Below are 10,301 nucleotides of genomic sequence, written 5' to 3' on the forward strand. Positions count from 1 at the left end.
CACTCGCTGAGTGCTGAGTCAGCTTCCTGACTGGCCACTACTGACACCACAGACCACAGCCAACAGAGACACTGGAGAGCCCCACAACACCCACTGTCTCTGAGGTCACTAAGACTCCTGCACTGCCGTTGGAGCTTTTTAAAATATATGCATTTATTAAGGTGGGGAGGGGATAGAAGGAGAAAGAGAGAGACAGAGAAACACCATGACACTTGTGGAAATCAAAACACCTTTCAGGAGTCTGTCCTAGCCTCCTGCCCTGTTGAGGCAGAGTCTCTCTTGTTTCTGTGCCTGAATGGCATATTCCAGACTAGCTAGTCCTTTTTTTTTTTTTTTTTTTTTTTTTTGGGTTTTTTGAGACAGGGTTTCTCTGTATAGCCCTGGCTGTCCTGGAACTCACTCTGTGGACCAGGCTGGCCTCGAACTCAGAAATCCGCCTGCCTCTGCCTCCCAAGTGCTGGGATTAAAGGCGTGTGCCACCACCACCCGGCCCAGACTAGCTAGTCCTTAAAGCTTCCAGGTGATCCTCCTGTCTCACTTACCCTGCTAGCTGACCTTTAGAGGTGAGAAGCTCTATGCCACTGCATCTGGCTTTGGTTTTTGTGGTTGTTGTTGGTTTGGTTTGATTTGGTTGGTTGGTTGGTTGGTTGGTTGGTTGGTTGGTTGGTTGGTTGGTTGGTTGGGTTTTCTAGATAGGGTGTCTCTGTTAGCCCTGGCTGTCCTGAAACTCGCGCTATAAACCAGGCTGGTCTCGAACTCACAGAGATCCACCTGCCTCTGCCTCTCCAGTGCTGGGATTAAAGGTGTGTGCCACCACTACCCGGCTTTTGTTGTTGTTTTCTCACATGGATTCTGGGATTGGACCTGGGTTGTCAGACCTGCACAGCTGAACTGTCACCCACTGAGCAGTCTCTGTGGCCCCACCTTGTGCCTTGCACATGGCAGGCAAGTTTCCACTGCTCTATCCTGCTTTTTAAGTAACTCTTAAAAATCACCTTTTGCATCTTGATATGAAAATTTTTTAGATTATTTATTTTATGTATATGAGTACACTGTAGCTGTCTTCAGACACACCAGAAGAGGGCATCAGATCCCATTATAGATGGTTGTGAGCCACCATGTGGTTGCTGGGAATTGAACTCAGGACCTCTGGAAGAGCAGTCAGTGCTCCTAACTGCTGAGACATCTCTCCAGCCCCACATATAAAATATTTAAAAAGGAAAGAAAAAAAAAAAGCCCTACCCACATCCTTAGTTTGGTAGTGACTTCACTTAAGGAGTGTTCTAGGAGTCAGTGCCCTGTAGCCTTGAGGGCCACCACAGTGCGTGTGCTCTCTGAAGGCTCCCAGGAAGGACTAGATTGTAAACAGTGCTGATAGTCCCCATGCTTGCTTAGAACAGCTTGCTGGGCCCTGTCCCCTGTCCCCTCTCCCCTCTCCCCTCAACAGAGTCCAGAATGGGACCCACTTCTAGCCAGCAAATCACAGAAAAGTACAGTGGCTCTGGAAAAGGCTGTCTCCCTGTGGAGCAGAATCATGGGAGTTGCCAGCATGTCCCAGTGTGACCCTTGACAGCTACTGCCTTGGCTCTTATTGGAGATAGAAACCAGCACGAAGGATGGCAGACAGGACAAGGTCCCAGTCCTTGAAGACATCAGTGAGCTGATAAACCAAACGCCCCAAGCGTCTCTTACCTGAGCAGTCTCCGTACAAGTCGGTTAGACCTGTTGTCTGCCTCCAGAAGTGTGGTCACTGAATCAGTCTCTCGGAAAGACTGGAGGTGAGCATTAGGACCTGCTGGTGACCCTTCAATACAGTTCCTCATGCCATGTCAACCCCCAACCATAAAGTTATTTTCATTTCTACTTCATGACTGTGATTTTGCAACTGTTAGGAATCACAACGTAAATATCTGTATTTTCCAATGATCTCAGGTGACCCCAGGGATCAAACCCACAGGTTAAAGACCGATACTTTAAAAAGACTCTGTTTCTCTGCTGAGGAATTCCCAGTTTCTCCTTTGGGGCAGGAAATTGGCTGAGGGCTGTGAAAAGAGAGGTCACACAGTAGGGACCAGTGGAGGCAGGAATGGCCTCCCAACTCATGCCAGTTCAACCACAGCTCACAACCACCTCCCCAAGGGTCTCTCCTCCACCCCACAGCTTCCCCCTCCCACCCCATGGCTCCCCACCGTTCCCCATGCTTCTGCACTCGCACCCCACACCTGAGTCAGCTCTGATGGGGCCGTAGGTGGGGAATTCAGATCCCGGCTGCAATCAATAGTTGTGCTGCAGTACATGGTACTTCCTTGAATTTTTGTGCTGAAATAGTGTCCCTGAAGGAAAATATCAAAGTCCCCTGAGCTATAATTAAGGCAGTTGCTGATTATGAACAATTGCTGTAGTTTGGGTGCAGATTTTCCTCAGATTGAAAGGAACTTGTTCCAAGTTTTATTTCTAGGCCCAAAGTACAGGGCAGATAACTGCGATGAAGTGATAAAAACCAGACTCACGTCTGTGCTTGAGTGAGCTCGAGCGAGCAGAAGCCCCTGCTCACCCTGGCCTCCTTCACATCCATGTTCACAGCCATCTCTCCTGGAGGGGTTGGGAGTAGACCTTTATTGCTCCAGTTCCCAGGCTGCCTGGAGAGTTCCTATCCCTCAAGAGACTTATGCCCTGAAGTGCGTTCCGGGAATCCATGTCTTTGTCTATAGCCCCCTGGCCAAGGTGACCTGTTTGGCCCACCTAGAAGCCCGTCTATGTAGAATGACTGAGTTCCCAGCTGTACCAAGCCTGATTCCAGCTGAGGAGAGACACTAGTGAAGAAGCCCCCAGACTTCCAGGGAAGCAGCTGTTTAACCATGTGCTGTTGTAGCCTGGAGGCGGTGGTGTGTGTCTTTAGTCCCGGCACTCCGGAGGCCCAGCAGGTGGATCTTTGTGACTTTGAGTCTACCAAGTAAGTTCCATCATGGACTGCCAGGGCTATACAGAGAAACCCTGTCTCAAAAACCTAAAAACAAAACAACAGACAGCAAGGCAACAACCAAAAGTAACATGCGGCAGAGGCAGCGTAAGCTTCCCAACAAGACACCAGCCAGTGTGGAAGGGGATGTGATACGACAGCTTCCAGAAAGGTTTCACTGAAGATGTGAAATGCCTGCCTTTTCAAATGTTACAAGTGCGCTGTTGTCTGGAGAAGATTCCAAGCAGAGGAAACAGGAAGTAAGATCTCAAACCAGGTTTAAGACCTGCATGGCTGGAAGGCTTTCTGAAGGAGGGAAAGCCAAGGCCAGCCTTAAGGATCTTTCAGACTGTGCAGGGCCAGTTTGCTTTTGTTGTGTAAGGAAGCCCAGGAGGGTTTGAAACAGAACGACACAGGCTTAGAGAGCCACTGTGGCTACTGTAGCCACGTGAACTCCCAACACACAGTAGGTGTTCTCTAAGGGCAGGAGGCTATGAGTTGAGGGAAGGGACCAGAACAGAGAGGGTGTTAAGATGTGTAGGTAAATAAACATGCCAGAAGCATGAGTTCCTTCCGCGGGCAAGGTTCATGCTCTACAAGCGCAGGACACACGGCTGAGCCAATAGAGACCTCTGAAACAGACTGTGCAATAGGTAAAGCACCTGTTTCACGTTAGTGCCGCCACCCAGGAGCTGAGGGCACAGTGCTGCTAAGCCCAAACTTAGGCAGGAGCCAGAGTAGCCCAACCAGCAGGCACAAGTCAGGCAAGTCCTATTGGGTGCTGGTCCCTACAAAGCTTTATAGTGATTCCCCTACAAACAGCAAGGACAGATTTGGGGCATAAAAGAACAAACGAGCCAGGCAGTGGTGGCACATGCCTTTGATCCTAGGCAGAAGCTGGCAGATCTATGAGTTCGAGGCCAGCTTGGTTTACAGGGAAAGTTCTAGGATAGCCAGGGATATGTAGAGAAACCCTGTCTTCAAAAACCAGAAGGGGTGGGGGAGACCCGGATGGTAGAAGCAAAGCCAGACGCTGGTGCCAAAGTCCATGTTGTTCTTGGGAGTTTACATTGTACTTGAGAGTGAAGAGAGTGGCTGTGGGAATTATGGAGCCTTCTGAGAAGAGCTACAGACTGGAGTGGCAGATAAGGCCAACTGAAGATACGGCGATCTGGAGTAGCACTGGCCTCTCCTTGCTCGCTGCTCTGTGAGCCAGTATCTCCCTATCATACACAGAATAAAGCTTTGGTCTGGCACCCGCACTGTTTTCAACTTACCCACACAGCTCTAGGCGTCTCCAGAAGGCAGACATCATGTGTTCAACACACTGCATTTTCATATGTTCGTGTCTGTACTTTTTTTCTGCCCTGCCAGAAAGTCCCTTCTCCAGACTCACATGTTATTTTTATTTATTTGCTTTGCTAGGTCGGAACCAGGGCCTCACACAAGCTAGATTACTAAGTACTCCCGCTGAGCTCCAGTCCCCTGCCAGAACACTGCTTGTTAAACTTTTGCCTAGTCCTCAAAGGTCATCTTGAGGCCAAGCATGGTGGGGCATGCCTATAATGCCAGCACTTGGGAGGCAGAGGCAAGCAGATCTCTGTGAGTCTGAGGCCGACCTGGTCTATATTAACAAGTCCCAGGCAAGCCAAGGCTACATAATGAGACACTGTCTCAAAAATTCAAACAGGCCAACCTCAGAATTCTGTACCAGAAAAGTCTTCCATTTCCTGTCAGCTTCAGCCGGGTGAGCTGCTAGCCACTCTGGACTGAATTACAGCCTCTGTTTGGAGTGAGCATCACGTGCCAGTGTGGCCTCTTGTCCTGGTAATTTCTAGGAGTGACTTTTCACTTGCATATGTGGGATGACAAATTGTATAGTCACCCCTCATCACTCCACCCTCTCCACCCAACTGCAGTCCTTTGGGCAAGAGCTGTGCTCTGTTCTTTATCTTGTCAGAACCTCACACACACAGCACTTCAGCAGCCCCTGATAAAGTCGCTCATCCATGCTGATAATGGGGAGATGTTGAGTTTAGTGAAACCATGGGAGCGAAGCAGCAGGGGGATGGGTCTCTGTTCTCCTGACTCATGGGAGCGAGGGAAGAAAGAAGACAGGAAACCATCATTGCAGAGTTAGGTGTAATAAAGAGAAAATTCCCAAGGTGGGGGCAGGGAAGGGTTTCAAGTTGAGACTTGAATAATGGAAGGACCCAGACTTGTGTCTGAAGAATTCCAGAAAGAGGAAAAGCAAGTGCAAAAATCCAGAAGCTGGAACCTGTCTAATGCATCCCAGGAATGACAAGGGGCACTGGGGGCGGGGTGGGGGGGGGAGAAACCATTGAGCTGAGAGAAGGTATGGGGAGCCCATGAGGACCAGCAAAGGCAGGGCTTGGGTACTTGTGATAAGGGGTGGGAGGTTCCTTTGCTTGCCTGTTCATGAACAGAGGCTTTTGGAAGAGGAAATAATATGACCTAAATTATTTTTTTGCCAGATCAGAAGGTTTTTATTCTTTATCATAAATGTAGGAGATAAACTCTCTTCTTTCTGCACAAAGTCACCTGGGAATATTTCTCCATTTAGAAACAGGTCAGTTGTAATATGGTTCAGGAAGTCCAGAAGCATCCAGACCATCCATTTCAGGGTCTCCTCTGGGGGTTTCTCTCACAGTACACAGTAACAATGCCCAGCCTTAAGTCCTGCAAAATCACAGGATTCAAACTCTGTAAGATAAAATTATAGTGCCAGGCCACAACTTAGTAACAACAGTAAATAGTCACACATATCCAAGCGGTACAGAGCAGTTATAAGGTGCAAAGCTACCTTATAAATGTCCTCAACTAAACACAAGCAGGCCTGTACACTCAAGTTTTCAGTAAAGGCAGAGAAGTTGATAATGTGTGGGTCTTATTTAACAGGCTCTAAGTGGAAAATTCCTGCCCATACAAGCTCATTACTGGACCAGAAAAGAGCCAAGATGTGGCAATATTATGTTTCTCTTCTAATTTACAAAATATATTGGCGAATCAAAAGAAAGCGAGCCAGCAAGCCTGAGGGTTCTCCATGTCCATCATTTCCTGTCTCCATGCCCTAGGGAGCAGAAAGCAAGGCCTTCCATGAGACATACAACCTGGAAGGGGCTCGGAGGGGCAGGGCAGCTTAACCTTGTCATCTATAGGAACCCACAAGGGGTAGGGGCAGAGGAGAAGGGGAGACTAAAGTGTCTTTAAAAGAACACAGTGTAAAATGAAGTGATTAACCGCCCTGGCCTGACACTGTACACTCTGGCTATTCTAAGCCTTGCTAGAGAAATCAGAGCAAGGCAGGCAGAGAGCACCGTCCGTTCAGAGTTCAGTCTTCCTCGCTGGAGACAGGCAAATTCAAGACAGTATCTCCTTAGCTATTTGAAAAAAAAAAAAAAAGCCTCTTCAGTTATTTGTTTCAGAATTGTCCCATTCAAAACCATGTGAGATCTATGCCAGTAGAAACAGGCCCCACGACCAGAAGCCTCCCTTCTCCAGGCCCCACAACGTGGCAGCTTAAAAACAGGTAGGTGTGGGAGAAGCTGACAAGAAGTCTGGGTTCTGTGTAGGTCTTAGGAATGAGGCTTCTTAAAGGACTCCCCCATCCTCACTCCTACCTTGAGCACACACCCAGATACACCAGCCTGATAAAATCTCTGTGGTATCAGGAACACTCACTACATTGACAGGTGACCCTTACAGACCTGAAAGCAGGCAACAGGGATGATGGTAGACAAGGTAGAACTCCTCAAAAAGGCCATGTCCAGGCGTAGGTAGGGTACAACAGGGGTCTTCACAAGCCAACAGCAGACTATGAAAGGGACACACACAGGATGAGAAGTACGATCAGTAGTAGTGCACTGCCCACTGCTTCCGGCCCTAGGCCTTGCCCACGTCTCATCACCTGGCTGTCCAGGTTACAGATCCTCCATAGTCCAGGTATTAGGAGCTGCTCTGTCTATAGTCTTCGAGCCGTGGGATATCCAAGTCTGGTTGACCACCAGGACCAAATGCACCCACTTCATCCTAGGTGACACACCTCAGTTTGAGACAGTCAATACTTGACAGGTGCAGCATAGTTGAGGCCTAGCTTTGAAGAGCTAGGCCTCCAACAGGAACTAGTCCTTGTGAAGCCTTGTTGGTAATGGTGTCAAATGAGTGAAAGGCCATGTTTTACATGTGGGTCCAGGCCATACCCATGATGACAGTACAAATCCATAGCATTGGGTGCCTGCTATAAGTACAGTGGTGTATGAGAATCACATGATGTTGACATAGAACAGCATGAAGATCACAGCCTTGACTCTGAGTCCACTAAACATGCTGAGGAGTCAGAATTCACAGAAGAGAAAGTAGACAGCAGAGCACTGGTCTAGACATAGGTAGGTTGACAGGCAGAGAGCCAGAGTCATATGTAAAAACCAAGCATCTGAGCAGAACTTAGCCAGACTGGAACCCATAGGGCCTTGGCGGAGCTTCTGCTGGCCATCTTGCAAGGCTTCGTCTAGCTCTGTAGGGCCTTTGCCCCAGCAAGTAGTATTGCAAAGGGTTGGGCCACAGGTCATCTTTAATGATCTGGGCCACCCTGTCAGCTTCTAGGAGGCTGTGCTGCGAAAACCAGCTGAAGAAGCTTCGCACGGTGTCCCGGTTCCTGTACACCAAGGCCGGAGGTTCCTGGCCTCGATGCCAGCGGATGCGAGTAGCAATGGACACCACATGGCCGGAGGACCTGCACTCGTACTCCTTCACTATCACCTTGTTTTGGAAGTAAGGGTTGCTCCCGAATAGGAACTTGAACTTGCAACCTGTTCTGGTGTGCCTGAGCTCTCGTACCTCCAAGTTCAACAGGTAGCCAAGCATGTCTTCGTCCCTAGGGCTGATCATAGCTGATAGCTGTGGGTGGTTCAGGAAGGCAGTGACCCAAAAGCCTGGGATATTTTGGATGATGAAGCTCCTACGGGCTAGGTGCAACCGACGCATCCTCCCAAACCTGTGCGCCAGCTGGAGGTGGGCCGGGTCAGCCTGGGCACTCATGGTCTCTAACTCCCATTGGATGGCCTCTAGAGGGTCCACGATGAGAGCTCCTAGGTCCAGAGGCCTCAGCCTCGCCTGGGCCTCTGCGACCCACTCCAGTTTCTCCCCAACCTCCGCAGGCTCCTCCGCGGCTACAGAGTCTTCCTCAGTCGTCACTTCCTCAGCCTTCCCTTTGGTCCCTACCCCAGTACCAGAGCCCTTCTCGCAGCCATCCACGTTCAGAACGCAGGAGGCAGGGTTCTCTCCAGTGTTTTCTGAGGAAGGCGGAGCGGTTCCGGGGCTGGCTGCAGGGTCGCAGGGCCTAGGCGTCCCAGCTCCAGGGACACTGGACCGGGCCAGGAGTGCATCCCGCTCTTGTACGGGCGGCGGGCACATGGCCAGCTCCAGAACCCCGATCCCCTCGCCCGCCATCACCTGCTGAGTCTCAGGCTGGAGCGGCCAGGAGAGCACCCCCCTGTAGAATTGTGGTTGGTCGCGGTAGCTGAGATGCTGGCGGCAGGCAGGGTCTCCTTTCTGGGGCGAGCTCCGCCCCTTTCACCCCCCTGCCGGATGTGACTTGCTAGGGTCCCTCCACTGCAGGGGACGGGAAAATGAGACCAACCGTGTCAAACAGAACTGGTTCCAGGTTAATAGGGCAGGTGATGAAAACCTGCAGGGCTGTTATAGACTAGGAAAAGGGCAGGCATTAGGAGTCAGGCGCAATTCGCAGACATGGTTGTAACCTTGCATCACAGCCAGCAGCACAACACGGGAGGACCATTTTCTTTCCTTGGCTCTTTGCAGCTTTAGGGCTGGCAGATAGGACACTTGCAGTCTTGCACAGGATGTATTATTCTGGCACAGGCCGAGGGCTTACCAGATTCAAAGTGGGAACTAAAGATAAGTATAACTGTCAGGCAACAAAGCTGCTGGAAAGGCACCAGAAGGATCGGAGGCCAGGAAAGATCTAAAATTGCTGCAAACCAGGTAGTAATTGTCAACAACCTGGGTTCTACAGGAGTTGGATTCTCTTGGACTATTGTTGATTGAAACTCGGTGGACCTTGCTTCACATGGCCCAGATTCAAGAGCTCCCTTTTGCTCACCACCAGCCATTTCATAAAGATGGATGTTGAAGGCTACATACATGTTGGCTGGTGATGTTGCACACCTTTAATCCCAGCATGCAGAGAGGCAGAGGCAGAGAGGCAGAGAGGTAGAGAGGCAGAGAGGCAGAGAGATCTCTGAGTTTTGGGATAGCCTGATCTACAGAGTGAGTTCCAGGCCAGCCAGGACAAGGAAACAAAATCTCAAAAAACCAAAACAAAGTGCTACATACAAAGGGAGGTCCTGACTCAAATTAAACAAAACAGTCCCAAACGAGGTGCCATAGCACTCAAGAGAAGGGGGATGGGAGTAGGGTGAGTAGATGATATATGAGTTTGAGGCCACACTGCTCAACATATTGGTCATCAACTAGACACAACTGGGAAAAAGAGAACCCAACTGAGGAATTGTCTCCATTGTACCGACCTGTGGGGCACTTTCATGATTGCTAATTGATACAGGATGGCACAGCCCCATTATGGGTAGTATCATCGCTTGACAGGTGGGCCTGGGCTGTGTAACAAAGGTAGCTGAACACTGTGGAGCAGAGGAGGCCCTGATGGAATGTTTATTACTGATAAGGATCAATGTCTCAGACCTATAGGAACTGCCAACGCCTTCTGATCCTGGGTAGGAATGCTGGTTAAGTGTACAGAAAACATTAATTGCAGCCTGTACCCCCAGATGTTTACAGCTTGAGACCTGAGACTGCTTGCCCAGAGAGACTTCCTACCAACACTAACTAACCCTTCCTTCTCACACTGTACATAATAAAATGCATGGAGGTTCCAATTGCTGCAGTTGGCTTGGCTTCAGCAGAGGGAGCACCACCCTAATCCCAGTTTTTCATGCACACATCTGTCCTTTCTTCATTCTCATTTCCTTGTCCAGTTTCCAGGCCAGGACCAAGTCCTCAATGATAAACTGTAACCTGTACTATGAAATAAACCCTTTCATTACCAGGCTGGTTTTGGTCACTATTTTAACAAAGCAAACTAGGACAGAGACACTCTTAAAAAAGAGGTACTCTGGTCAGGGGCTGTGTCTGGGATAGCCTAAGAGCCTGGATGGCCTGTTTCTGCACTCTACAATCCAAGTGTGGCTGCATTCCTGTGGTCTCAGCCCCCAAACTTGTGGTGCAGGTCAGTACCTGGAATGGCTCCCTATCTCTGCCTAAATGTTCTTCCATAAAGCCTTCT

At 49.7% G+C, this 10,301-nt stretch overlaps 1 protein-coding gene across 4 annotated transcripts; it reads right to left on the reverse strand.

Moving 5' to 3' along the window:
* Window positions 1–5,439: 5,439 nt before the first annotated feature.
* Window positions 5,440–8,428, reverse strand: LOC114627223 (putative testis-specific Y-encoded-like protein 3). Of its 4 annotated transcripts, XM_028774916.1 has the most exons (3): window positions 6,888–8,428; window positions 6,688–6,794; window positions 5,440–6,360 (listed from the first exon to the last, which is right to left on the reverse strand). In XM_028774916.1, the coding sequence occupies exon 1, from the start codon at window positions 8,426–8,428 to the stop codon at window positions 7,424–7,426; it is 1,005 nt and encodes a 334-aa protein (XP_028630749.1). In that variant the 3' UTR covers window positions 5,440–6,360; window positions 6,688–6,794; window positions 6,888–7,423. The 4 variants fall into 4 exon arrangements, with proteins under 4 accessions (XP_028630749.1, XP_028630751.1, XP_028630750.1 ...); XM_028774918.1 differs by having other exon boundaries at window positions 5,440–5,659; window positions 6,688–8,428; XM_028774917.1 differs by having other exon boundaries at window positions 5,440–5,683; window positions 6,688–8,428.
* Between the last annotated feature and the right edge of the window lie 1,873 nt (window positions 8,429–10,301).

The sequence above is a fragment of the Grammomys surdaster genome, unplaced genomic scaffold, assembly GCF_004785775.1.
Source record: "Grammomys surdaster isolate TR1022 unplaced genomic scaffold, NIH_TR_1.0 251, whole genome shotgun sequence".
NCBI lineage: Eukaryota > Metazoa > Chordata > Mammalia > Rodentia > Muridae > Grammomys > Grammomys surdaster.